Below are 26,630 nucleotides of genomic sequence, written 5' to 3'. Positions count from 1 at the left end.
TAAGTTATCGTGTTGGAATAATAATTCAAATGTGACTGATGACAAAGCGAACTTTATTTGATGATCATTTCATACAAAGGTCCTTGACCGCAGTAAACAAAGGTGATGTCTTTTAAATCATGTATTAACAATCAATGGTACTTTTTATAAACATTTCTTATCCAATGCTATTAAAAGGTTTGTCACACTAACATGGATTACACCAATAAAAGATTGATTGTTCGGTATAAAATACAGTTTTATTTATTACAATTACCTGTAATAGTTAACGAACTGATAAGGGAAGCTAACAAATGTACTGATGAAAAGTTTTTATGATTTAGTGATTGTTAACAAAATATAGTTGTAGTGAGTTACACATGGTAGATTTTAAGGTATATCATTTATTTCAACTATTTTTAGGTAATTTCTTCTGAAAAATAGAGAATAATAATATGATTATATTTAAAATTTTTACTTAATGTACTTTCAAATTTCCAGTTGTTTCTTTCGATACATGCACAGACGGACCGTAACAAGTATTTACCTAATGTTTCTGTGACATATTTATACTTATTCTCACATGAGAGATCAATGAGATTGCAATGGTTACTTGTAAGGTTTCTCGTTAAAAACTTAAATTATATTAAAATTGTAACATATTTAAGTGTGATGACGACGATGACTTTATTTTTCAGTTTTACCATAGATATCTCATTAACCATCAACGGTAGGTTAGAAATGTATAAGACCTGAATTGCAGGGCGTAAATGAAGCATTAAAAAGTATCTTTTCATGATTCTCGTATCTCGACGCACAGCCAAGTTATCGCAAAAAACCGAAATTTAACCCCTTTTTCAAGATAGCGGGCGAACGCACGTAGGAATTCGAGGTCGACCATTTTAAGTTAAACTTTTCTAAGCATTACTTACAGCTTATCCAAAAATTTGCCTTCTCAGTTCATTTGCATTTCCAAATGTATATAATGACTAGATTACTAATTACAAAAGATTCTCAGACAAATCTATTTTGTCACATTTAAGAATTTTAAGTGGTATGTGTCATAGAGCGACTATTATTTCGTCTATATGAAATACGTAATAATATGTAAAAATAACTTTATTTTCTGGAATTTGCACGACTATACAATTTCCGTGGCCACGAACTTGCCTGGTTTGGTTAAAAGCAATAAATTAATATTAAACAACATGACATACAAATCTGACTAATAAGTTATAGGTATTCAATTATTCATTTTCCTACCTGGTAACATTCCATAGTAACAAAAACACCCTGTCGTTACAAACATGTTTAAAAAATGTAATTTTGAATTGGACCGCTACATTAAAAGTAAACAGGAAAAATAAAACACTTGCCATAGTTTTAATTAGATATATAAAATATTAGTTAATTAATAAAAAGAATGGCAATCATTCGATGTAAAAAAACAAATCGTTTCTACCTACTGCGTTAGCGTTCTAAGCATATTAAAAAATATATTTTGTTTATGTATAAAATGTTGTAATATTTTTATATGAATTAATATTCATTAAATTAACAAATAATTAAATTACCGTATACTGTTAAATAAGAAAATAAATGTAGATATTAGAAAGCGTAGGTAGGTGCTTAGAATGGCGTGCATTCCGCAGATCTAATAAATCGCACAGATAATAAATAAGTAAAAGCGCGCACGTGGCCTTGACCGCGGAGAACAATGGCAGTACAGAGATGTACACTGTACAGTAGTGGGAATGGGAACGTTTTAAAGGACACGCGCTAATAAAGGCATCTGTGGTTACATTGAGAAATATAATTTCAAATACGTAAACACAGCTCGGTGTGGCAGTAAATTATCAATATTTAAATATTATGTAAAAAACATTTGGTGAGCAATAAAAATATTGAAAACATTTATATAAACAGTAATTATAATAATTTTTCCTTCTATGATCAATTTCTTTATGGTGCTATGGATTTTGTGTATGGAAACACTTCTATATAACTGTTTATTTTGCTAATCATTATAATTTAAACTCAGTTTTAATAGTCATCGTATTGGTAACGCATTCATCAAAGCCTAGCACAATGCTGACTAACTGTATCTTGTCATAATATGCTGGAATATTATGTTCGTAAGTAGATATTGTACCGTAAGATACGGTATTGATTATTTGATGATGATTATTGATTGCAGCTCTATCCAATTATTATTCTGAAGATCACAGACTAATACATAAATGTTTTGTTCAAATCAGTTCATTTGTTTTAACAGGAACGAATACTATATATTAATATATTGTCTTAGCTATAAGAAATGGCAATTGTATGATGTATAATTTTTTTTGTACAATATTTTTAAGTTATTTGTTTTGAGTAGTCCATGAACTTAAGCAAATAAAATGTTATATGTATACTTTATTTGTATTGTCACAAGCACCAGAGCTTCAGCTCAATCAAATTTATCGATATTTTGCCCACAGATTAAAAATTTAATAAAGGCATATTTTTGTACTCGTTTAAATTATTCACATAAAATCACACGTATTTCATTAAGCGGTTTAAGAGGTTCAGCGGTTTTGTACTGCTGTATACAAAACCGCTTGAAGCACTTGAAGCCGTCAAAACTTTATGCAATATTTCCTTAACAAACAATGACTCAGATTTCAGTGTGATTGCTTTATTAGCGATCATTGGCACTATAGAGTTTATTGCACTCGTTTGTGAGCATGGACGGTATTTTAGCACATTGACCTAGTTTACTTATTCATGTAAATTTTATTTGCAAATAGATGGCTTAAAAATATTTTCCGTTAAGTACATAGTCATATTAAATTTCAAACAACTCACGAACATATATGAATTCGGTATCTATTATTGTTTATGGATAGACTAATATAAAAAAATAATAATGATCTTAAAACTGTGAGACCTTTACGTGACGATATTTTAAGATATATTCGTTCTCAGTTCTCAGGGTTTGTGTTTTATTATATAAGATATTATTTAAAAACTGCATATTCTTCAATTATATGTTTATGGTTAACCGGAAGAATTTTAGTGATAAAGTTTAAATGTCATATTTCGTTACAGTACGTTTCTCGGTTGATAGAAACACGTATTGCGACTAAGGTAATAACAATTGGTAATTTAATAATAATAAAGTATATTTTTATTTATGGCCACGAAAATGTTCCTTTTTTCCTCACTTAAATAAATCTTAATACTTTAGTATATTCATGATGATTAAAAATGAACATGTGTTCTGCCTATTACATTTTTAAATTACTTATAAGGTAAATGACATTCGTAGAATGTAAATAAAACATGTTGCATTACGCTACTTTCAAATTAAAACACGTTATAATTTATTTTATGATTCTAAGTATTATATTGATTGAATTATATAATAAAAAAATATTCATTTCATATTTAAATGTAAATATTATATTAATTAAAAAAAATAATTAATTTCAACATTTATTTGAAAATTAACCCTGTCAAAGAAAGAAATTGCAGTAATGAGATAATAATCATCTCTCTGATTTCGTCACTCCATTGTCACGATGTCCCGCGGAAACAGCATTATCTCTTTGTCAAGCTTTCGAATTGTGAATATTTAGTAGATTAAGCCTAATGTGTAAAGGTTGTGTAACCAACAATTACATTAATAATTTATCAGGTCAAATAAATAATTGATAACAATCATAAATGATTTCAAGAGCATAAAATATTTAGATTGTATTTTATTAAAAGTACTTACTTCTTCTACTTATTATTACATTGATATTTAATGTAAAAATAAACTAGATAATTTAATATAACATACACAGTAACATACAGTTACACATAAAAAGAGAGTGTTGTTTAAAATAAAAGCTTAAAATCGTACTTCGTATCTGTAAAGGCAACATAAAGTTATTTGTGAATCAAAATTGAAATAATTATTTCGATGGCTGCAATACTTGAATGTTCCCACAGTTTAATTTTCTGTTTGTTTCAACCTAATAAGCTCTTCAGTTGTTTGGTTTCCTTTCGAGTTTCGTCGTATTATATCGTTGCTTATAAATATATAAACCTTTTATACCGTACATTTACACGTGAACGTGTAAAATAAACGCGTCTGATATGTGTTTTAATATTATTTTAATTATTGGGTTTAAATAAATATTACCGCGAAATGTTTTTAATAAAAAATCCATTGGCCTTAAATAATTGTTCATAAATAATTTAACCTTACGCCTTTTTTTTTTGCTATTCTACGAAATCTCTGAAGCGGTTATCTTTACTAATATCCTTGACGTCTGTATTTCATTTTATCACCTTCTTAGTTACATTAAACCTGTAGCTTCAATTGACCTTGTGTGTCTGTAAGGTATTTTGTTAAATATGTCAATATTTATCAGTGGTAAAACATTTTAATATTAATTGAAGATTGCGGAATAAAATCCTGGCAAGCACAATTGATTTCATGCTAAGGAATATATTGCAAGAAAACTAGCCTGTGTCGGAAATTTTGCCACGTTTGTAACCCGTTCTAATTCGTATTGGCACAGTATTGTGGTTAAGCTTCAAACGCATCCACAAAAGGAGAGGAGGCCAGCAGAGATTTAACGTTGGGGCCTTCACGGACTGTTACTTTTAGTTTTTATGTTAAAAATATGATTTATCATTATCTTTACAATTACCAAATTTGGGTTTTATTTGACTTTTTTGTTTATAAATTAGTAATTCGAAAAGCATTTATCTTTATCATTACAAGTATAATATATAGTTAAGTTTCTCTATAAAATGAACCTTCAAATAAACTTCGTATAATTTACAATAAGGCAATTGCAGACATTAGTATTTTAAGGGGCATTACGTCAACATTATATTACCAAAGACCTGTCATTTATGAGACAAAGATGTTATGTTCTTTATGTCTGTATTTGATGACAAGCATTGGTTTACTCTACCTTAACATGGCGATACAATACGTTTGACAGTAATATTATAGGTTTGTAACTGTTTTGGGATGACCGATAATTTAGAGATACGATCGCTAGTATATTTGGAAATTTATTTATTTGATTCGCACATTGATGTTTATATATGTGATTTAATTAAAAACAAAAAAATGCCATGTACATGTAAATGGAAGAATATAATTATTGAACTGTAAAGATTGTAACTGATGAAATAGATTGCAGTCAAAACAAAAGAAATATTTATTTCATATTTTTCTAGGTATTTATCGAGATAATTCCTTTCACTATTTTGTTACATTCATATCTTATAGAACATCTTATAACATTTCAAACTTACTAAATTTCGATTTTATCAATATTTAAAATGAATTAACACAAATCTTACAGTACTTTTACACTTCGAAGCAAAACTTCCTAATCATAAAAGTTTGATTACTAGTTATCTTTTACCATTCATCTTACTTCATTACGTAACTTATTTTATAATTGTTATCTTTATTTCAGATATAATAATATACATGATCTTATAGCATAATGATAAATTTATTATTATAAATCGCATTTTTTTTGAAAATATTGTTCTAATGTAATAATATTATATAGTAGTTAGTTATTAGTAGAAATAGTTTTTTATAACTTAGTTATGTCAAATAACGCATACAATCACCATCCCGTATTAATAACAGATTGCCTATATTCTGACAAAATTAAAATGTATTTCCCAAAAATATTTAAAACGTGACTGACAGTCTAAAGATTGAAGCACGAATTTACAATGAAGGATGAAACAACTGCTTAACAACAACAATTATTCAAATATTAAATAATATTACAATCGTGATCTACATTCTACAGAACTAGAAGTTTTAAATAACACTATAACGTAGTTTTAGAAATCAGCACGTATAAACAAACAGCCGCAATGGAGGGACTTTGTAACTTTTATAATATGTAGTGATTTTAGGATCACGAACTTCAACGAACGACTTTAAATACAAATATTATAACATCATAATTAAAAGTAATAAGATTTATATAATATGGAAAACTAAATACACGTATAACAAAGTATGATTTATCTAAAGATAATTAGTTTCTTAACAAATGTTGTTTACATATCAATGGTCCATGATTTAGCGTTTGTTGATGCAAATATTCATTGAAATAAACTGCAAGACCTGTCAGCGCAGGAATGTGCGGTATAAAAAAAAACTTAATAATTAATTAAACTAACATAAGATGACGTGATAAATTAAAACATGCACACTGATAAGCAATTAAACGTAAATATAACCATTTATTTCCGAATACCAAATAAGAGGACATTCTAGTTTAATGTAACTAGATTTTTTTTATATAGCTTGTTCTCATAATTATTAATCATTCATTATCTAATAGATTTAATGAATTAAAAAAATAAAAATTTTATTCAGTAAATTTAAAAAGTACAATTCTATCAAGTAACTAAAACGGAAACACGCCATTTGATAAAAGAATGAAGAAATCTAAAAGAATAGTATCATCGTTAATAGGTGATTATCTTTTTTTTAAGTGAAATAAGAGTCTACTAACTTGAAAAAAGTCCTATCGAAGCTGGGGTTGTTTCAACAGCCGACTAAAGGTTTTTTATTGTGTAAGCGCAACAGCAATTAACGTTTCAACAACTTGTATGCCGACGGAAAACTAACGCACCCATAAAAAAATGTTCCCTGTAAAGGCAGAGTCAGTCTGACAAATTATTTTCCTTGTAGTGCTTAAAACACGCTGTGCCGACCTCAAGAGTAAACATAAACTTAATAATTTATGTAATCAATCAGAATACTTAAACAAAGTAATTTGATTTAATTACTTCACTTAATAAATATAATCGTACAAAAATATAATTCTTTAGAACAAAATCAGTATTCATCAACGTTCGTGTGAAAGTGTAGTTCGTATTCTAAGCTGAGTTAAATTTAACGTATAGGGGAAAAGAGGAAATGCGAGCGCGCAAGAAGTAGGAAGAATCAGTTACATAGCTGTGTGAAAAAGCAATTATATTATGTAATCCAATAAAGGAGATAGTTGCAAACCTTGAAGAGCAATCAAGATTAATAGTATAGGTATTCGCTTTACAAAAGGTGAACTAGATTTAACTGTTTGTTTTATTAACAAAAGATGGGTTTATCAAAAGCGGATTTAAGTAGGACACAATTTCCGCCTATTCTTTCGTAATCAAATCGCAAGTAAGAATAATAATAAAATATTCCAGAAGGCTGAGAAATCTCCGTGCTTAAAGGCGTACTGTTTTGCTAATTAGTAAACATCATTAATTTTATCTATGAAACAAAGCGAAGTATGAAATTTATTTTAATTGTTAACTATTAGTTTAAAATATTTTCGTGCAAAGCGTAATTTGTTTATGTAAAGGTCATTGGAAATAATTATGAAACTACATTTATAAATCAAAGAATTTTGTAAAATTGTTAGAGTAACAATTTGAATGAACTTAAATTAAAAGTATGTCATTCACCAAGTATCGTATTTTTCGAAAAAATCATTCAATCAGTATATTTGTGTGTAAAATTTTTCATAAAATAGTGCTATTAGTATTCTGTTATTATTTAATAACATATTGTTTTTTTTTATAAAATAGGTAGACGTGGAAAGAGTGAAAATGTCACGTGATGGTATGTGGTACCATCGCCCAGAGTAATTGCCGATGTAAGTAATATTAACGATTCCTTACAGTGACAAACCGCCGCCTACCTTGGAAACTAAGATGATATGTCCCTTGTGTCTGTAACCACTCAGAAACAAAACGACCTAACGGGTAATTGGTAATAATATCTATCTCAAAATTTTAAAGAGTATATTTAAAGTTTCTACCATTACACGTAAGATTATTTTTATATTCTTATAAGAGCGTAGAGTTCATTAATTGTTTTATTTTTGTTTATTATTGAATGTGTATATTATATATATATATATTGAATGTACATAATTATTCATAAACGACATCTATTAATTACACAGAATGTACAATCAATGACAGAGTCATAGATATATGTAAGTACCTATCAATTTGAACTGTTTTAATTTTTGACTAAGATCAGTATTAATCTGATATTAATTAGGAATTGTTCACGTATCAACAAATGAAATTAGCAGATCATACGAACTAATTGGATCGATCCCTTTTGTTATTATTATTATACATAGAAAAGCCGGTAGGCGTTTGCATATAATTTTAGGTAGCATTGCTTTTTCTTCCTAGTATTTGACAGGGTCTTATTATTGATATAACTCAGAATGTATTTGACAAGTATTCATTATTATCAGTTCGTTTTAAGTTGTACGAGATCTAGATTAGTGAACATTTGAAATGACCTTAGAACCAGTATAAACAAACCGGTAACAATTTGAATATATCAAAATTAAATTCCTTAAGGTTTTACAAACACTTTTGCATAGTCATTTTATAGGATTATATGAAATGTTAAGCTACTTCGTTTTGTATACTTACAGTTACGTATTAGTGATATATTTATAAAGTCCGACAAATTATGGCGCAATGACCTTTTATATTATATCAATTTAAGGTTACATAATATTTATAAATATTTTCTGATATTTTTTTATTAAAATCTTTATATCCATTATATTTATCTTATTCGTTGATTTGATTGAATTGAATAATAAACCTTACTTGTCTATTTTATTATATACACGTTGAATGATTCGATGCGTCAAATTAACTAAGCTACGAGTGTATCAACGACCTGAATGAGCTTGATTGATGGGATTGGTCACGGTTACGTCAATGTCGATCATGAAATTGTTGTAAATAGACTGTAATTTGATTAAGTGATTTCCATACGGACATTTTATTTTTAAATTACATTTGATATATTATAATATGAAATATACTTGTTGGTAGGGCTCAGTAATGTTGTGTTCCGGTTTGAAGGGTGAGTGAGCCAGTGTAGCTACAGGCATAAGGTGCATAATAACTTTTTTCTCAAGATTATTGCAGTGGTGCAATTGAGGTTTAAGGAATGATAAAAAAAATTTTACGGCGCTAATGTTTATGGGCGGTGGTGACCACTTACCATCAGATGGCCCATTTTACCTTTCGCCAACTTATTACATAAATATCATATGAATTTATATTTCATACTGATATTACAATAACATTATTGATGAATATAATTGTGAAATTTTATCATTTTAAACTCAACTTTGAGTTTGGAATATAAGAATTATATTACTCGTGAAATCATACAACAGTTATGAAAGTCTCATTTCAAAGAGCTCAATATAAATTGTGAAGTGTATGACAATTTGTGTAACACTTGCCTATAACCATTACAGTGAGATCATTATTCCGAATGAAGCAATATTCGAATAGAATATGTCTTTAAATGGGTGCATAAAATTTCCACATGTCACTCAGTAAAGTGCACCACGTAAGTGATGTGCACATTAAGAATTACAATCGACTTCCCAGAATAACGATTCGAATCGTGTAGACCATGCATCTCGGATGTGTTGATCCGATATATTCGATTATGTAACGCGCGACATCGTTTCGTGCCCAATACCATTATATATTCCAAGTTTCACTTTCGCGTAAGCTACGGTTTCGCTGCGGCTTAAGACTTTTTTTGTCGAACATATTTTCTACGTCGGACAAAACGCTTTTTCCAGAAATTAATGAGAAAGCATGAAACCTTTTGTTACGCCTTTTTGGTGATTTATAGTTTATTTTTATCGTAATTAAAATAATTGTAATATATGTATAATTAACTGCAGTGTAAGCTTTAATCATTTCAATATATTTTTTTACAAATTTTAGTAATTTTAAAAAGTGTGAATAGAATCGTGTCTCAAAAAAAAAAATGGTTGTATTTATTTTTCGCATTATTACTTTGAATTATTTTGTTTTGTTAATTAGGTATTCACAAAAACCTAGCTTAAGTTGTTATCACATGATTATGATCTAATTAGCGACAAAACTTATGAAAACCTACCTTATTAGAAATAATGGCAATTTATTTTTTGAATATCAACCAATTTAACTAATACACTGTATTTGTAATTAAACAAAACTTGTTTTAAATTATAAATTTTTTGTCTATTTGTTGGCGAGTTTCGCTATAGTGCCTATAAATCTTATTAATTAATTATGATATACCGAATACATTTCAGTTGTCTTCGTCAACTTATGTATGTTTATTTATAAACCGAGTTATTCAATTATATTTGCTCTATTTATTGTAGCAAAGTTTAACATATTACTTGTAACCGAATGTATTATAACTATGGAATAAAAATAAAGAATAAATACAAAGATTGAAATTGGCGTATTTGAATCTTTGGTTTTCTTCAAGTGACTATTCACTGGAATATTTCAACTGTGGCGGATCAAATATTTAAAACAGCTCCAATTATCTATTCTAATTAATATGGAAGATTCAAGGCTCCAATACCTTAGTGGTAATCTTTCAAAATCGTGTGCATTGACAGCCACTAAATTAAAGGTCGTTCAAGCTTGCTTGTTTAATCTTGACCTACTTCAATCGTCCTAAATGCCAAAACATCTAAACAGTGCATTTATTCAATCAAAAATTGTTATATCGGCATTCAGTGAAAGTGATATGCTCGAACAAAGTCTTGCCTAATATTTTTAACGTACGCATTAAATAATGGATCGTAATGTTCATTTCGTAAGTATTAAAATTGAACTACATAATGTCTTATGTTAATGTTGCTTTACGGGAGGATTGACACAAGGGTAAATGCCATTGGACCAAGGTCGGCTTCTATTGTGTATGCAATTTTCAAAGATTTATCGTGACTAATGCTTCACAAGTCATAATATATTAATTAAAGACTATTTTTTGACGCATCTACAAAAAGACACGTCATTTCTCAAATTTGTATTCGCTTTTGTTCAAAATAATGTAGAGCGCGTTCCGTCTGCGAAATTTCACATATGTTGTTGAAGTATGATTTAAAAAATCTCTGTTTATATAAATATAACTATTTCTAAGCATATTATCTATATAAGTTGTATACATAATACATTTAAATGTTATATTAAATTTATATACTAAAACTTAAGCGTTATTTAAAAAAGAAGAAATAAACTGAATAAAACATTTGTCAGCAACAGTCAGACCGTTTCCTTGATGTTTTGATAAACAGCTTTTGTATGAAAGACAAGTTCCCAACTCAGTTATCTTTTTTGCCTCTATTTAAAACTTATGTTAAGAACTTGGCACCCCATAGTTCCACACCAGAATATGGCGCCACAGATCCACGCATTACACTTTGCTTAGGTATATGGTATTTGTATTATATATGCACACGCAACGTTCTCTATATCTACAGGCACGTTTCTGTGGGCGTGTTCAGCGAGCTGGATGCTAGTTTGATTGTGTGATCGAGAACCTTCTATCACATACTCTACACATAATTTGAAGATTTTCTAACCAGTTCTAAGTTCGATTACGGGGTTATACATTGTTTTCAACGTCAGATTTAAATAAAGTACAGAGTTTAATCTTGTTTGTATCATTTCCGGGCCATTTTGATATTATATCAATGTTTTTTTTTGTGCAATAAAATCTATAGAGGCACCTAGTATAATTATATAGATCATTAATTTCAATAATAATGCATGACCATAATTTTATTTAGTGGTTATCATTACAACAAATAAACTTTGTATGCAAAACTTTGTTTGTATAAAAAGCGAAAAGGGTACTAGTGTAAGCTGTTACGTAATAAAGTATAACACGAGTTATGTAATATTTATTTATTATCCGGTTTAGGTATACTAATTGGTTCAGGGGTCAAGCGATTATCTGTGATGCGTTCCGGAAACTGTCGAATTTAATTGTGAAGACAACGCAAGAACGGCTTAATGATTGATTGATTAATAGAAGTTTTTGGTTCAGTAGAGCTATTTTGTAAGAGCGAATTTGGAATTCGTCGGTCAACATCAAAGTGTAATGTTTTATATTCACCGTAGACACATGTGTGATAGAGGTTTATATCAAATTATTATATGGAATTTCAATTCTAGAAAATTCACTGCAAGTTTTGGAGTCATCCTTTAACCGCGTTTTCTAATAAGCGTCAATAGCGCAATGGTTTATCTAGTGATGTAGAAAGTCGCAGGTTCGATCCTGACCCCTTGGGCTATTGTCCCAACTCCTAGTACAAGCTTCAAGCTTAATTGGAGGAGCAAATACGTTAGCAATTCCATAAAATGGGGCATTGCTATTATTCTTAAAAAACAAGGAAGGATTAATGTGCACGTGTACATATGTATATGTGCGGTATCGAGTTCTTTGGTTTACGCCAAAGTATCTCCTCTTCTCTAAAGGAGAAGGTGTTGGAGCTCATTTTACCATGCCGCCTTAATTCGGCTTGGTAGATGCATTTACGATTGAATTTCACAAATTCAACGATTGCCTTCACTGTATAGCACTAGATAAAAAATAAACAAAAATAAGACAATGACATCTTAACGGTGCTCCATCGATATGGAAAATGTGATCATCATCGCGCTAAGACATCTCAGCTTCATAATTGAATGTTTTATACCCTAAATTTTGGGAGCAACAAACCATATATATTTTTCTATGAATAAGCTTACTTGCGCGATTTGTTGGTTCTGTAATATCACAACTTACTATTATGGATATAAAGTAAATAGGAAAATAAAATATCTGGTTAATGACTCTTTACCATATAGGTATATATCAAATTCTTCGATTCATTACATGGATCTTACAAGAATATTTATGAATTACTTAACTACAGATGTTCGATTTGCTCAACAGTTAGCTGATTATAGCGTATCGTGCTCATTAGATTTATCGCTTCGAGTAGTATAACTTGCGTTTTGTTTTTAATTAGAAACATTATTTGTAGTATGTGATAAACTATAATATAGAATATGTAGTTATAAGACAATTAATTGTCAATTTTAATAGTAATTTTGGTACAGTAATTATAAAAAGTAATAATTAGATACTGCTATTTTGTGTTTCATTACAATTGACATAAGTGTAATATTTTTAATATGTGTTTAATATAAAACAAATACAAATAATAATAGTACATGTCAAATGGTAATGATGTATAACTTACAACGTTCTTCTTTTATAAATATTTACATATTTAAATATTTAATAAATTAGAGACCAAATATTAGTGTAGAACATTATTCACAACGAGATCGATTTAATGTACATCTTTAATTATATAGTTATTAAAGTCTGAGTACGAGAAAAAACATTTCACGAAGACTAAATATTGTTTAAAAAAATGTTTCTTCTTATAAGTATTTTTCCGAAGTAGATGTTTTCCATCTATCATTGTATCACAAAAATCTCGTAATTGTCTTTATCTAAATCAGTTATATGCTCGTTTGTACTTATTGTAGTATTATTATGCTTCGTGCTATAAACTTTTAATAATATTTCAATTATATTTGAATAAAGTTAACTGGTTATTGCTTTCTATTATTTAAATAGACAAATATATTTACATAAGAATATAAACAATTGTATGTGTCCCTTAAATATATTTTTTTTCAGCTTTCACATATCACCTCGATAAAATGGTCATTCTCAATTTTTTTAACATTCATTTTGCAAATATGCTCAAGCGTTTAATATAATTACAATAATATTCGTGCTGCAATTGTTGCGCGGACCATGTTGCAAAGGTTTGCTAAGGGGCGTTGTCGACACAATGCCGCCCGACTCAGTTATTGTATTTCATATTTATATTTTAAATATTTAGTTTTCAATCGCCTAAATAAATATATATTAACCATGATTTTAGTTTTATATAATTATATCAAAATTATTATTATATTATGCACCTGCACTTAAAGTAATTAGTGATTAAATTTTTTAGTGTTACATTTTGCAAATGTTTGGTTTCTTTCAAATGTTTTAGCTCTTACGTTTTGTTTAATATTAAGTACAAATATTGAAATATGATACCTTTATGTTTTAAGAACATAATATTGAGATCACCACACCAAAGTAAACATTATATTAGAAAATATTGTATAAAAAAAATAACATCCATAACAAATCGAATTAACTCATATAAATGTATTTTTGTTTTTGGATAAATGTTGTTTATTTTTTCGTTGGTGCTCCATAGCGCACCTATACACTACGGAACTTTAAATTCCGCTGTTATAAAACTGTCATACACAATAGACACGTATTTACTGAAGATACAAGCACACGCCCATCAGTAGTACAGATAGGCTACAGACAGGTAAGTTAAATTATACGACAAGTCATGGCTATTAGGTAGGCGATGATTTTAATTTATTATTATCGGTAATTTATTTGAATAAGAAAATACTTTTATTTTTTTTCTGCAATAAATAAATGGGAATTTGATATAAGCTAATATAATGTATATAAGAAACTGAAATCTGTATGTATCGCTACTATAATGGGAGCTGTATATTATGGAATATACTTAATTATATTTCCTGCATTTATAGTAAACCATAGTTGAAGGCCTTACGTGACCGTCAATGACAATGTTTAAGACAATTCAATGCTAGACAAAATTGAACATTTTGATTACACATCAAGCTCTATAATGAGGATTTACCAAATCATAGTAATCGTGTTGCGTTCAAAACCTTACGGTCACGATTTTTCTTTCAAGCAATGTTGGTTGTAGTGACAGCGGCTAGTGTCGAAATAAAGCTATTATTAACTATGAAAGAAGTGTCAGACTTAATGACACTTTACTTTTTTTACTCAAAATTGAAGTCTTTATCATTTCAACATTCCTGTTTGTTTCTCATTTACATCTTTGTGGAAACAGTTTCATTCTTTTATATTTATGATTTTTTGCAGGCAATATCAATATGATTTTATGGCTGGGTTTTATTTTATTTTGCTATACACTGCTGTTTTGGGGTTGACTGGTGAAACAATAGAATTAAAGGATTAGCACACAGCGTTTGGTAATCTATGGCTATACATCTCACAACGGTAATATCGAATCAAATCTGCCAAAACAGATGCGACCTTTAACAGACACTTCCACATCAAATTGAAAAAAATATGAGAATAGAACCTTAACATCTGATTCTGTTAACTAAAACCAAATCTTTTTAATGATTACGAAATATTGATGAATAAAATAATGATTTTTCGTCAAAGAAATACATAAAGGAAGTATTTTGCATTGACCATTGATTTGAACGATGAACGATAACTGCACATTTAATTTCATACGGTAAAAATATGGCACACGGAATTACTTTGATGACACAGCTAATAAAAACTGGCTGTATTTCATGCTGTTATTATATCATGAAATTTTAATCATTTTATTTGATGTTTAAAATTTATAGCCACGTAAATAAGAAAATCGAATTAATGTTGTTTTGAATAAGCCATTGTGTTGACAAATATGGTACACCAATATGGTATGTCGGCGCTTAAAAAATCCTTAATGAAATCGTGGCTACATATATGTTTGGTATTAAATTAACACTTTCTCCCCTAACTTATTTCGAAAAGACTTACGTCATGATGACTAATGTATTGTAATTATATTTTTATCTGCGCATACAGCACACAATGCTTCGATTAGAGGTCTTACAAAAGTTTATCTCAGTAATACATAATTATTATCAACGATGCGTCATTTCACTTTTTTAATTACACAATCATCTTTAAACAATTAGAACCTTGAACTTTTGTATATATATTTAGCATTTAATTAATGTACTGTAAGTGCATTCTTTCACTGAAAGTTATATTTTTTACATTTATATTTTAACAAAAATGCAATAGAAAAATAAATACAATTATCGAGATAAAACATACATTTACTTATACATCTAAAATTAAATTAAATTATTAGTAACCTAGTATTACTAGTTAAATTACAATTTGGTCGGTTTAGAATATAATGTCTTTATTATTAACGTTAAAATTAGAACAAAACTTTTAACATGACAATTACACACCTATAAATAGGGGGAATATGTTAGTAGTGTGTTTAAAAGTAAAGATATACCTAATTACGAATAAATGTACGATTCAACGGAATAATTTAGTAATTTTTATTTCAATTAAGCTTTAATTCCTTATTACAATTTCATGTTGATACATAGGTACCCGTTTCGAAAAAAATAATAACAATGCAAATAAACATTAAAGATCTATTTATAAAAGGGATTATTTTTTATTGATAATATTATATTTGGAACTTTAGTTTGAGGCAACGAAAATCATAATTAGCTTATGAGTAGAAGTTAAAACTATATTTTAAAGTCATGATGATTATTTTAAGTAACATGCGGTTTATTATAAATTGCAATTAATAATGAAATAATAATAAATAGAGCAATTTCACTTATTGGCATCAGTGTCAATTTTCATTAATTTACTGCGTAATTGTATAATCGAGCAATTTATTTATATTGGAACATTCAACCTTGCCAACGTATATTTTGAACGACGTTGTGAAACTCCTGCAACAGTGTGCATTGTTGATGTTGCAAGACTGGCGGTTATCCTATTCATTCCTTCATTCGTTCCGACATGGCCCCTTTGATGACATTTGAGATGATTGCTCTCGAGTTTGCTGTGATTGTTGACAATAAATCTTAGCAATCGTAAGGAAATCTAGTTATAAGTTTGTTGTGAGTAACAACATTAAAAGACATTTTTTTGCTAAAACATGTATTGATTATTTTATGTAAACATTTTGATATATTCAGATAAAACTATTGTAAGCATTTTTAGATTATTATTTAAAGTTAGTGCTTTAATATAAATGAATATAGGCCCTAGTAAGGTCTAGTCTAGGATCACAAGACTGTTTTTTATAAACTATATAAATATAAGTTATTAGATTATTATTTCTAATATAATGATTGACATCCTATTATTTTTTAAGGGTTCATTTTTTAGCAATAGGACTCTAATTTAAATATGACATTTGACTTCTAAGAAAAAATAGCATAACGACTGCAAATCGGGAGTCATTGTAATTCATATCAAATTGTTTTTTTCTCAAAATACTTTATTTGTGCTTAGATCACGATGTCTGATATTTAAAATAGATCCACCATATTTCGTGCCGGCGACACCGCAAGAGTCGATTATTGAAGTCGGTTTTTTTGCGTTAAGTTCATACCATTAGTGCTTAGTGCTTAACAAGAATACTACTACTATTGCCCGCTTGTTTGTTAGGCAGGTGGCCAACCAAACGACTCTGCAAATAGTTTTTCTTAGTTATAAAACACACTGCGTCGACCCCGTATAAATGGGATAAGGACAAGCCATTCATGAAGATGATTTTAAATTTAATTTCGCAATAATCGAATTTAAATTATATTGACAAGACCTTCAAGCTTTAATTAATTTATAGTAGAGTGGTGATGTTGTGCCGACATAATTATTATGTGTATTAACGTATATGTTTTTTTTATAATAATGATATTAAATATCACCACGTCACATAGTAATAGTAGTAGGTATCAGTTGTTAAAAATAAAATAATTTAAGTATAGTTTAATAAGCACAAATCACTAGGTAATTTACCTATATTCTCAAAAAAGAGAATTATGACGGATTCGAAAACGAATCACTTTCAATTTAACCGCTTTCACTTTACTTACTAGTACAGTTTGGAGGCATTGAACTAACGCGGTACCCTTTACAAAAGATCATTAATATTGTTTTATTTTGATCCAACATTTTCCGTCTAATATAATAAGCCACGCGTTAAGCTGCCCTATCCACAAGATATGATAGTGAGTTTAGAGTTTAAACATTATCGTTGGAGTTGATTTCCTACATAGCCATCATTGGTGTGGAGCACGCTCTGCTGGAATGTTTGCGTCAGGTCTGGTTATGTGCTTATAAAACGATTGGGATAAACAGACAAATGAAAAATTCAAAGTTAGCTTGTACTTTAATATTAATTGGTCTTTATTCGGCAGTAGGACCTACCTACCAACGTATAACAAATGTTTCTTAAATTTTATTCTTCTTAAAAAGAAACAAAGTGGTCGCAATTCTTGTCAATATTTTTTCTAAGACAGATTTTCCTCTTTAAACTTAAATAAAATATGTTTTGCTTCTCTCAATAAGGCATTAAAAAGAGGAAGAGTTATATTTTCAAAATAAACAGGTTTGAAATATTTTACGAGTATATCGAACTTACGACCTAAGCTTTTTTGTAAAGCCGTGTAGGTATTCTTAATAATTTATATAATAATGACTCATTTATGGCCACAATAAGTATTAAACGGATATAAATTTAGTCAATACATTACACTTAGCTTTAAAAAATAGGTTTGTTTAATTCTTTTGTATAGAACAAAATGTGTTAAGCTATGTAATGTTTTCAGGCACCCGGTGAAAAACTAAACCACATTCTATTTATTTTCTCTAAATCTACGGGAAAAGGTGCAAAAGGTGCTAATACAGGGAACTAAGATTGTGAGTGTAGTTATTACCTCCAAACTGGAACACAACAATACTCAGTACTGCTATTTGGCGTTAAAATATAAGATGTAGTGAACTACCCAGATTGGCTTGCACAAAGCCCTACCACCATGTAAATAAACAAATTCTGATTTTGAAGACTTCTTCTAGGAGCCAAAATTGTAAATGGAACATGAAAAAACAAAACGAACGTATTAAGAGACGTTTCAAATAAAAGGGCTCATTATGATAAAATAAGTAATCTTTGTATTATTGCAACATACGTAAATATACCGATAATAAAGTTTCAATGAATTGCATTTTAAATAAATGTTTTTATTACGTTCTTAGGTATTTAAAGCTTTGTTTACATTACAGTTCGTTGACTTATCTTTCATTTAAAATGCACAATAAAAACATCCAAGTCCAATGTGGTACTTTTTACAGCAACGAAGATGACGTATCAACAGACAGTCACAGAAGGAATGTTAATTGTATATATACGAATACATATATTTAAATATATCGTACTTATTATAAAACTACCGTTTCGAAATGCATTAATAACATTTATTGACTTAAACATAACGTTTAATTTTTTTTAAAACAAAATATTGGTTCTATGACATAGCAGTCGCAGTTTTTTATTAAAATTTATAGATTGGATAGCGTTGACAAGATGCATGTATTTTCCATTAAACTATTTATCTTAACATAAAACAAGTAAATAACAACATACATATGTAGTAGTTACCTAATGACTAATTTAAATGTAATAAATATCTAAGTGCATAATATTATACTTACAATGGTAAAAAAATAAACTCATTTATTTATAATTGATTTTACGTTAAAGTTATAAAAATAAATAAAAAGTTTATAATTTGTACAGGTATCAGACAAATTAAATAATTAAACTGTTGTCGCTCCAGCTTTGTCGTAAGCCTAAGCCGCAATCAGTGAGAACATATTATACTGATTATTTCAATAATAGATTAAGGCAGTTTAAAATGGCGCCATGTACTTATATGAGATTTTGACACATGCGACATCAGCGGCGAGCGATGACTCTTCATTTACGGCGCCGTATGCAAATAACCTATGAATTTTTATAATTGGCATTTTCTTTTGTGATCTACGATATGAGAAGTTTTTTTTTTCATTACATTCAATGGGATTTAATGCTTAATGTGTTTCAAAAATAAAGCATAATATTTTTATACAGATAAAAAAAGTAATTAGAATTAATGGAAGCAACGGATATAACGGAGGAGCGGGTTTGCTTTTCAGTTGGCATACAGTTGTCATAAAATGTCTTAAAAGACCAATCAATAAGAGTTTCGATAAAAAATATATATCATTAGAGACACATTTCCTTATTACATACGTAATAACTTTGATTAGCTTTAATAAAAAAAATATTTATTACATTTGTGCAACGTAATGACGTTACGAAAATGACATAACAGATTATAACGTATGTATATGTTGATAATTGAAAAGAAATCTGTTAATGTTTTTTTGATTCCAATAAACGAAATTAATTACTGTGGAATGATGATAATTTATTGATAGGCGTTTTAATTTTATTCGTGTGGTTTCGACGAAGTTTTGACGACGAGACTTTAGATATTGTTGTATCGATATGACAACAATATTTTAATGACGTTTTAAATATATGTAATTTGTTTTTAAATCCATAATAAAAAAGGGAAAATAAAACTGACTGAAAAATTATTTTTCGTGTTATATTAAACTTTAAATTACAAATCTAGATAGAAATTCCAATATCACGCCTGTTTAAAAAATCAGGAATATCAAAAACGGTTCACAGTCGGTGAATATATTACGTAACAAAACAATATACGCTTTTATTAACGATTTGGAGTAAGCTATTAATGTGGAAGTCATATACGGCAACTATTATTTAACTAATCATATTTTTAATAACGATTTTATGAAACAGTTATTACAAGAACTAATTAAAGAAATATTTTTATTAGCAATCACTTCATCGATGTTACAATAATAACCAGTGACAATAATCGATAAAATACGTGTCGTATCGTTAACTTCAATTTTGATGTTATCGAGTTTCATAATGTAAACAAATCACCTGTTACAGAATTATGAGTCATAAAATATAATAATAATATTTATATTATAATAACTCTATTATTTGTATAAATAATCAGTACATATTATAAAACAAAATACCTCCATCGCGTCTGTATGTTGGATCGCGATTAACTTAAAAACTACCGAACGAATTTTCTTATGGTTTTTACAAATGGACGTCGTGATTCATTAGGAAGTCTTTGACATATTATTATTTATTAATATTTTATCGCGATTATGATTGAAAATCTCGGAAACAATCACACCTACCAAGAAGTTTTACTAGTGTGCAACATCTAATGTAGACTTTTTTCTATTCACGCAAAGCCGGGACGGTAAACAGTTTTTCATAATTTACTGTCGTCGATACTTTTTAAAAGTCCAAATGAAGTCCCGTATGACCTTATTTGTGTTTACTCGATACATCGTAATGTATAGATTAGTATTGGCATAAATATTATATTGTTTTAATTTGTTAAAATAACACAGGCGAGCAAATGGGTCACCGAATAGTCGCTCTGACCTTCGCACATACACTGACATTGTAAGAATTTTTAACCACTTATTACAATGTTAATGAACCTCCACCACGAGATCTAAGATATATTATTTCTTGGTGTATTTCACTACTATTACAGTGACTCATCATTCAAACATTTTTTTTTGATAAAATATAATTTGGTGGCCTGGTTGACTATTCGAATTTAAACTTTTCTATTTTATGAACAATATTAATACTTGTGATGCATTATATGTGAGGAAATTACTAATCATTAATTATCTTAAAATGAATTTAGAATGTTAAAATAATAATAAAAAAAAATATTATTTTAATCTACTGCAAAAGACATGCATACAACTTATTTTCTTACATCTGCACCTTTAAACACATTTATGCATACTTGTGTTTTCAATATATTGTATTATTTTTTAAACTTAGTATGAAACATTAATCAAAGAAAAATGTACATTTTTTTGGTTAACATTGATATTGTTATTTTTATTGCTTTTTTTTGCAACCTACAGTGAGCATTAAAAAGACTTACAATAAAAAGTCGTAAAATTCGAAGACGAATTGTCAATATTTGTAGCAAGTTCCTAAGGGCATTGAACTGAGGCGATATAAGATGATGTGTTTTGTTGATTTGATATTTAAAATTTTGCGGTTCGAAATAATGACATGCATGTTATAAATCATTATACTCGTATAAGGAAAACAATAAAGGATCAAAGTTAAACGCAATGGAAATCTGTTTTTAAATACTAAATTCCTTAAAAAAAGACTAACTGACCAGTTATGTGAAAATTGATAAAACCATTTGCTTGAGAAGTTTACCATATAAACGGAGAAAATAATTAATTCCATAATTAGCGCGCAATCAAAATTCGTAAATGTTAACCATAATTTTTATTAATAAACTTATAGGATACATCCATTTTAATATTTTAACCTGTTTCAATTAATATTATTCATGAAAAAATGACGAGCGACAGACCTAAAGAGAAATTGATGACATTTACGTAATTTTTAATAGCAATGCATAATCCTTTAAAAGCGAACGCAATAAATATTGTATAGTTCACGTAATCGAAGATTTAAGCTATGGTCATACCGACGCTGGGAAGTGAAAATGGATTGTAATAAATTTAAAGACAACAAAAGTCAAAGAGGTTAACCCGTGAAATTTCTCACGTAGATTGCTCAACAGTAAAGCTCTACACACGCTAGTCTTGTCATATGTACGCTCGTTCGGTAATTTTAATAAATTGGAGAAATTTACGTAGCTTTATCTCACATACATATTTCTAAACTAAATGTTTTGTTTTCAATAACTAGAAACAAATTAAAGTACCTAGATATTGTTTTACGATCATTACAGACATATTCACCATGTTGTTTTTTCGAACCGTGATCAGATAAGTACTATGAATTTTATTTACATACATGATAAAGACATATTTTTAATAATTTTGGCTTTAGTTAATATAAAGTATAAAAATCGTAAAAATATATGCGCAGCACTTAAAAAATGCTCGGATGTGAATATTTCCGTTCTAAAATGACAATTTAAACAATGCTATTGAAAAACTAACCAGTTCTGAGCATTAGCGTGAACCTTGGCTTCTATTGTTGAGGTCTACAGTTGGAGCAATTAGGCAATTTAGGATTAAAACCTTGGATAGAGAAAATCAACTCTATAATCAGGATGTACGGAACGTTGAGTTAGCGTACCTATATATTCAAGGAGTGAAACAGATTCTAAGCGTAAACCATAACAAAAAAAACGTAGCGTTAAGAAAAAATTGTATAAATATAGATTAGTATTAAAAACAACATATATCAATAAGTAAAATCGGAAATTAAATCAACTAAATATTTACAGCTTACCGCTGACAATGATCTTATTAATTATTATATTACTAGAAGTTACGTCCTCGATTTGGTTTTCAGTAGCATACATTTTATTTCTAAATATGCCATTATTTTTTTAGTTCATTAATAATTATCGCAAGGATATATATATTTTTCATAGCGCTTGTTGGTGTCACTTCGGTATATCAATTTTAATTAAATTTTGACTGAAGTATGTGGTATAAGTAGGTCATTATCAATAATAACGTTGACTGTTTCGTTTGAAATTACCCGTAAACTTTTATCGCAACCGTTTCGAACTGCGAACTCTATTGCAAAATTTTTTTGCAATGATCCAAGTATTCCTTTCTTTTTAAAGAATACCAGTTCAAGTTCATATCACGGTCCATTTAATGTACGATGTGTAATGTTATGTTAATTGTAATTAATACTTATTAAACGTTGCGATTCGTATTACTAATAGCGGAATTCAGCGATTCTACTTTCGCTTGTGTTTTTATTTCAAAATTATAAATGATTGAGAGAAAAAAAAATGTCTATACTAATGATTACTTTTTTAATATTTTTAATTAGATACATTATGAATTAAACTAATTTAAAACAAAAAGATTATTATAATATTTGCGACAGGTTTTTGTAAATAATCACGTACCATCGATCCTTGGAGTCCGATTCAAGTCTCCTGTAGGAACAGCATAAGTTGCAGAAACCAAAAGAAACAGGACAGCAATCCTTACACAGACACCCATTTTAGAGTTTGCAAGTTTTTTGTTTATTTTTATTGATATCACGATAAGACGCAACTATTTCCCGTATACGGCCGGTTACATTTGCGTCGGGACGTTAACTGCCTTCTACGTACTGTCAACAACTGAAGTCAACCGAACAAAACTGGTAGACTTTCTATCAGCTGTGCGCATGCGCAATCGACTGCGCCCGCATGCGCGTGTACTCACGCTGTACGCTTTGTCCTCACTCCTCAGTATAATTTGTTGCATTTCGGCGTCCCGACATTGAATAAATTGACACGGTTATAACAATCTTAATTGTTTTAATTTTAACAATATAGGTATCTAATACTTTTCTCAAGAATTTCTACAGACAATTTTTAATTAATTGCTAAAGTCGTCATATTCTATTTATTTTATCCGAATCAAAATTTTGGTGATTTGTAAAATAAACATATATTTATTACAAAAAAAATATTTCATATTTTTTCATTAAAGTCATCTATAATTTTTTGCATAGTGCAGTTTTTAAAAGATCAACAAGGAAGTATCTTTTACACACACAGAAAAAATATTTAGCTAAAACAAATCATCAAGCTAAATTTTATTTAAACAGTGTTTAATATTAGTAAATCTGCCCAACCGCAATGGTAAGTACCCCAAATGTCTGTGATGGTAAATACTGGTACAATGGGGCGCTTAATCTTCGAATATTTCTCCACAACACGAGACTTATCTCCTTTGTGTCATTTGCAATGTACTGGTATTACAAGGAAGACCAGACTAGTGATAATGATTTTGAAACCTATTTACTTTACATATACTATGTTAATATTAGGTATTAGGTAAATTTTATTACAAAATTTAGTTATTTCGACTCATAAAAAATATTTGCTTCGAAATTAAACTCCTTCCCAGCCATAAACTTATACGACTACCTAAAAGTCATAGCATATGAATTATTATTATTTACCCATTAAAAATAAAATAAAAATTTATCAAACCTAGAATTTGATACTTGATACGGCAATATTCATTAATTTGCGTTTAAGTATTGAAGTATTTAGAACTAAAAGGTTATATGTACAAGGTAATTTTTTTGGGTTGATATTTAATTGGAACTCAGGAAATGACATACTAAAAAAACTAACTTATATGCTTTTAGTTCTAATCAATGAAATTTTGTACTTACATTTTGTGGTTTACCGCAATTAACATTTACATTACATTTACATTAACTGTGCGTATCAAACTATAAAATCGTTAATTTGATGTTTATCTCGTTTTAATCGTTTATTGAAGCATAGCACAAGAAAATATAATGAATTGAACTACGCTGAATACAGGAAAGTTTGCAATTTAGGAAGCCACATTGACTAACTTCAAAATATAAAACTAAATTACTATAAATAACTATTAATAACTATTAATAATTAACTCGAATTAAAAAAAAAAATCAAAACTCTATACTTTGTTAAATATGTCACCTTGCCAGCCACTTTAGTCCCATTATCTTTTTATATCGATTTCTCATTTGATTGCATCGAGTTTATGATTTAACAAATTGTTCATTTATTACAAATCCGTTTAGAAAACTATGAAATTTCAATAATCAAGGACGCTTTGCCATTTTAAGCGCTATTCGGTATCTATCGCTCTTAAACCGAGACTAGTTTGTTATTAGCGTGAATAAGAAACTCAGAAAGAAACGTCATTAACCCGATTTTCATGGGTAACTGGTCGATGAATAGTAATTTTGTGAAGTAATTCTAGTAAACATGTGTGTAGAATGCTTTTGTTATTAATACTAGTAAACTATTGATAGTATGTAGTATTAACCCCTGCGATTAATAATATCGTAATATAATATTATTATTGTTTTTAGATTGGCTATAGCACAAGATTGAGTATTGTACAAAAAAAAAATTCAATTTTTGTTGAAATAATAATTAATATATATTTCTTTTAAAAATTATATACAATTTTTTAAGTGGACGCGTAAGATTAAAACCGTGTGTTTCGATTTTTGAAAAATGATTTTACCAAGCGTAACGGTAGAAAGAAGAAAATCATTACCGATCTAATTTAATTTCAACATGTTCATAGATTATAAACCGAAACTAAACAAAATAGTTCAGATCGATCAAAATAATGCTTAATATATATAACGCATATCGGAATTGGTTGATTAAGAATCACAACAAAACTTTAATATCAAATATTTATGATCTTGATGCCGTAAGTAATGATAAAAAAATATATTTTTTTATGAGTACGTAGTGTAATAAGATATGGAATTATTACTATAAGTATTTGAAACGGGATATTTCCTATGTTTTTTATTTTTATTTGGTGGAGCTCGATATTTCGACATTATCTACGAATGTCTTGTTCACGAGACTGATTACTTATAGTAATAAATATAACCATGTTAATTTAAAATCATATATAGATAAGGAATTATGTAGCGCAATAGATACTTTTGATTTTTGCATCATATGTTGTTGATTATTTTAACACGGACAGAAAAAAAACCTAATTTGTAATTAATAACAATCACGTTAGCCGGCGTTGGTGCACGGCTTGCATCACAGTCATTGTCGACGGAAGCCGTTTGACGAAACGCAACTCGTGAACTATGAAGGCCAGACGATCCGATTCACATTGTTTCTTATTCTTTAACAGAATATAGATTTTTCTATTTTTCGTTCAGCAGGATGAGTCTCTTGGTTTATTTCGTTGTTATTTAAAAGAGAAAGGGAGTCGATAACTGGTCATCATGGTTGTGGAATTTTAAATGTTGTCATTAGTGAATGTGTTGTGTAAATATTCATTAGGTACATGTTTAATCAAGGTTTTTACTGATAAGTTATTTGTATAATTTTAATATACTAAATACTCAGAATTTTTTTATACTTACATTATAAATTAAATTATATATCTTAATATTTTTTTCATAGTGATATAAATCTTC

General features: G+C 28.6%; 1 protein-coding gene across 1 annotated transcript in view; it reads right to left on the bottom strand.

Moving 5' to 3' along the window:
• The window catches only part of LOC113402570 (uncharacterized), a 48,258-nt gene extending 24,374 nt beyond the window's left edge, over positions 1-23,884 (bottom strand). Inside the window, exon 1 of the mRNA XM_026642860.2 lies at positions 23,581-23,884. Within this exon, the coding sequence (XP_026498645.2) occupies positions 23,581-23,677 (97 nt within the window). The 5' untranslated portion in view covers positions 23,678-23,884. The remainder of the gene's footprint in view (positions 1-23,580) is intronic.
• Between the last annotated feature and the right edge of the window lie 2,746 nt (positions 23,885-26,630).

This window comes from Vanessa tameamea, chromosome 11 (genome assembly GCF_037043105.1).
Source record: "Vanessa tameamea isolate UH-Manoa-2023 chromosome 11, ilVanTame1 primary haplotype, whole genome shotgun sequence".
NCBI lineage: Eukaryota > Metazoa > Arthropoda > Insecta > Lepidoptera > Nymphalidae > Vanessa > Vanessa tameamea.
Note: the sequence above shows the minus strand (reverse complement) of the source record. Positions and strands in the feature narration are given on the sequence as shown.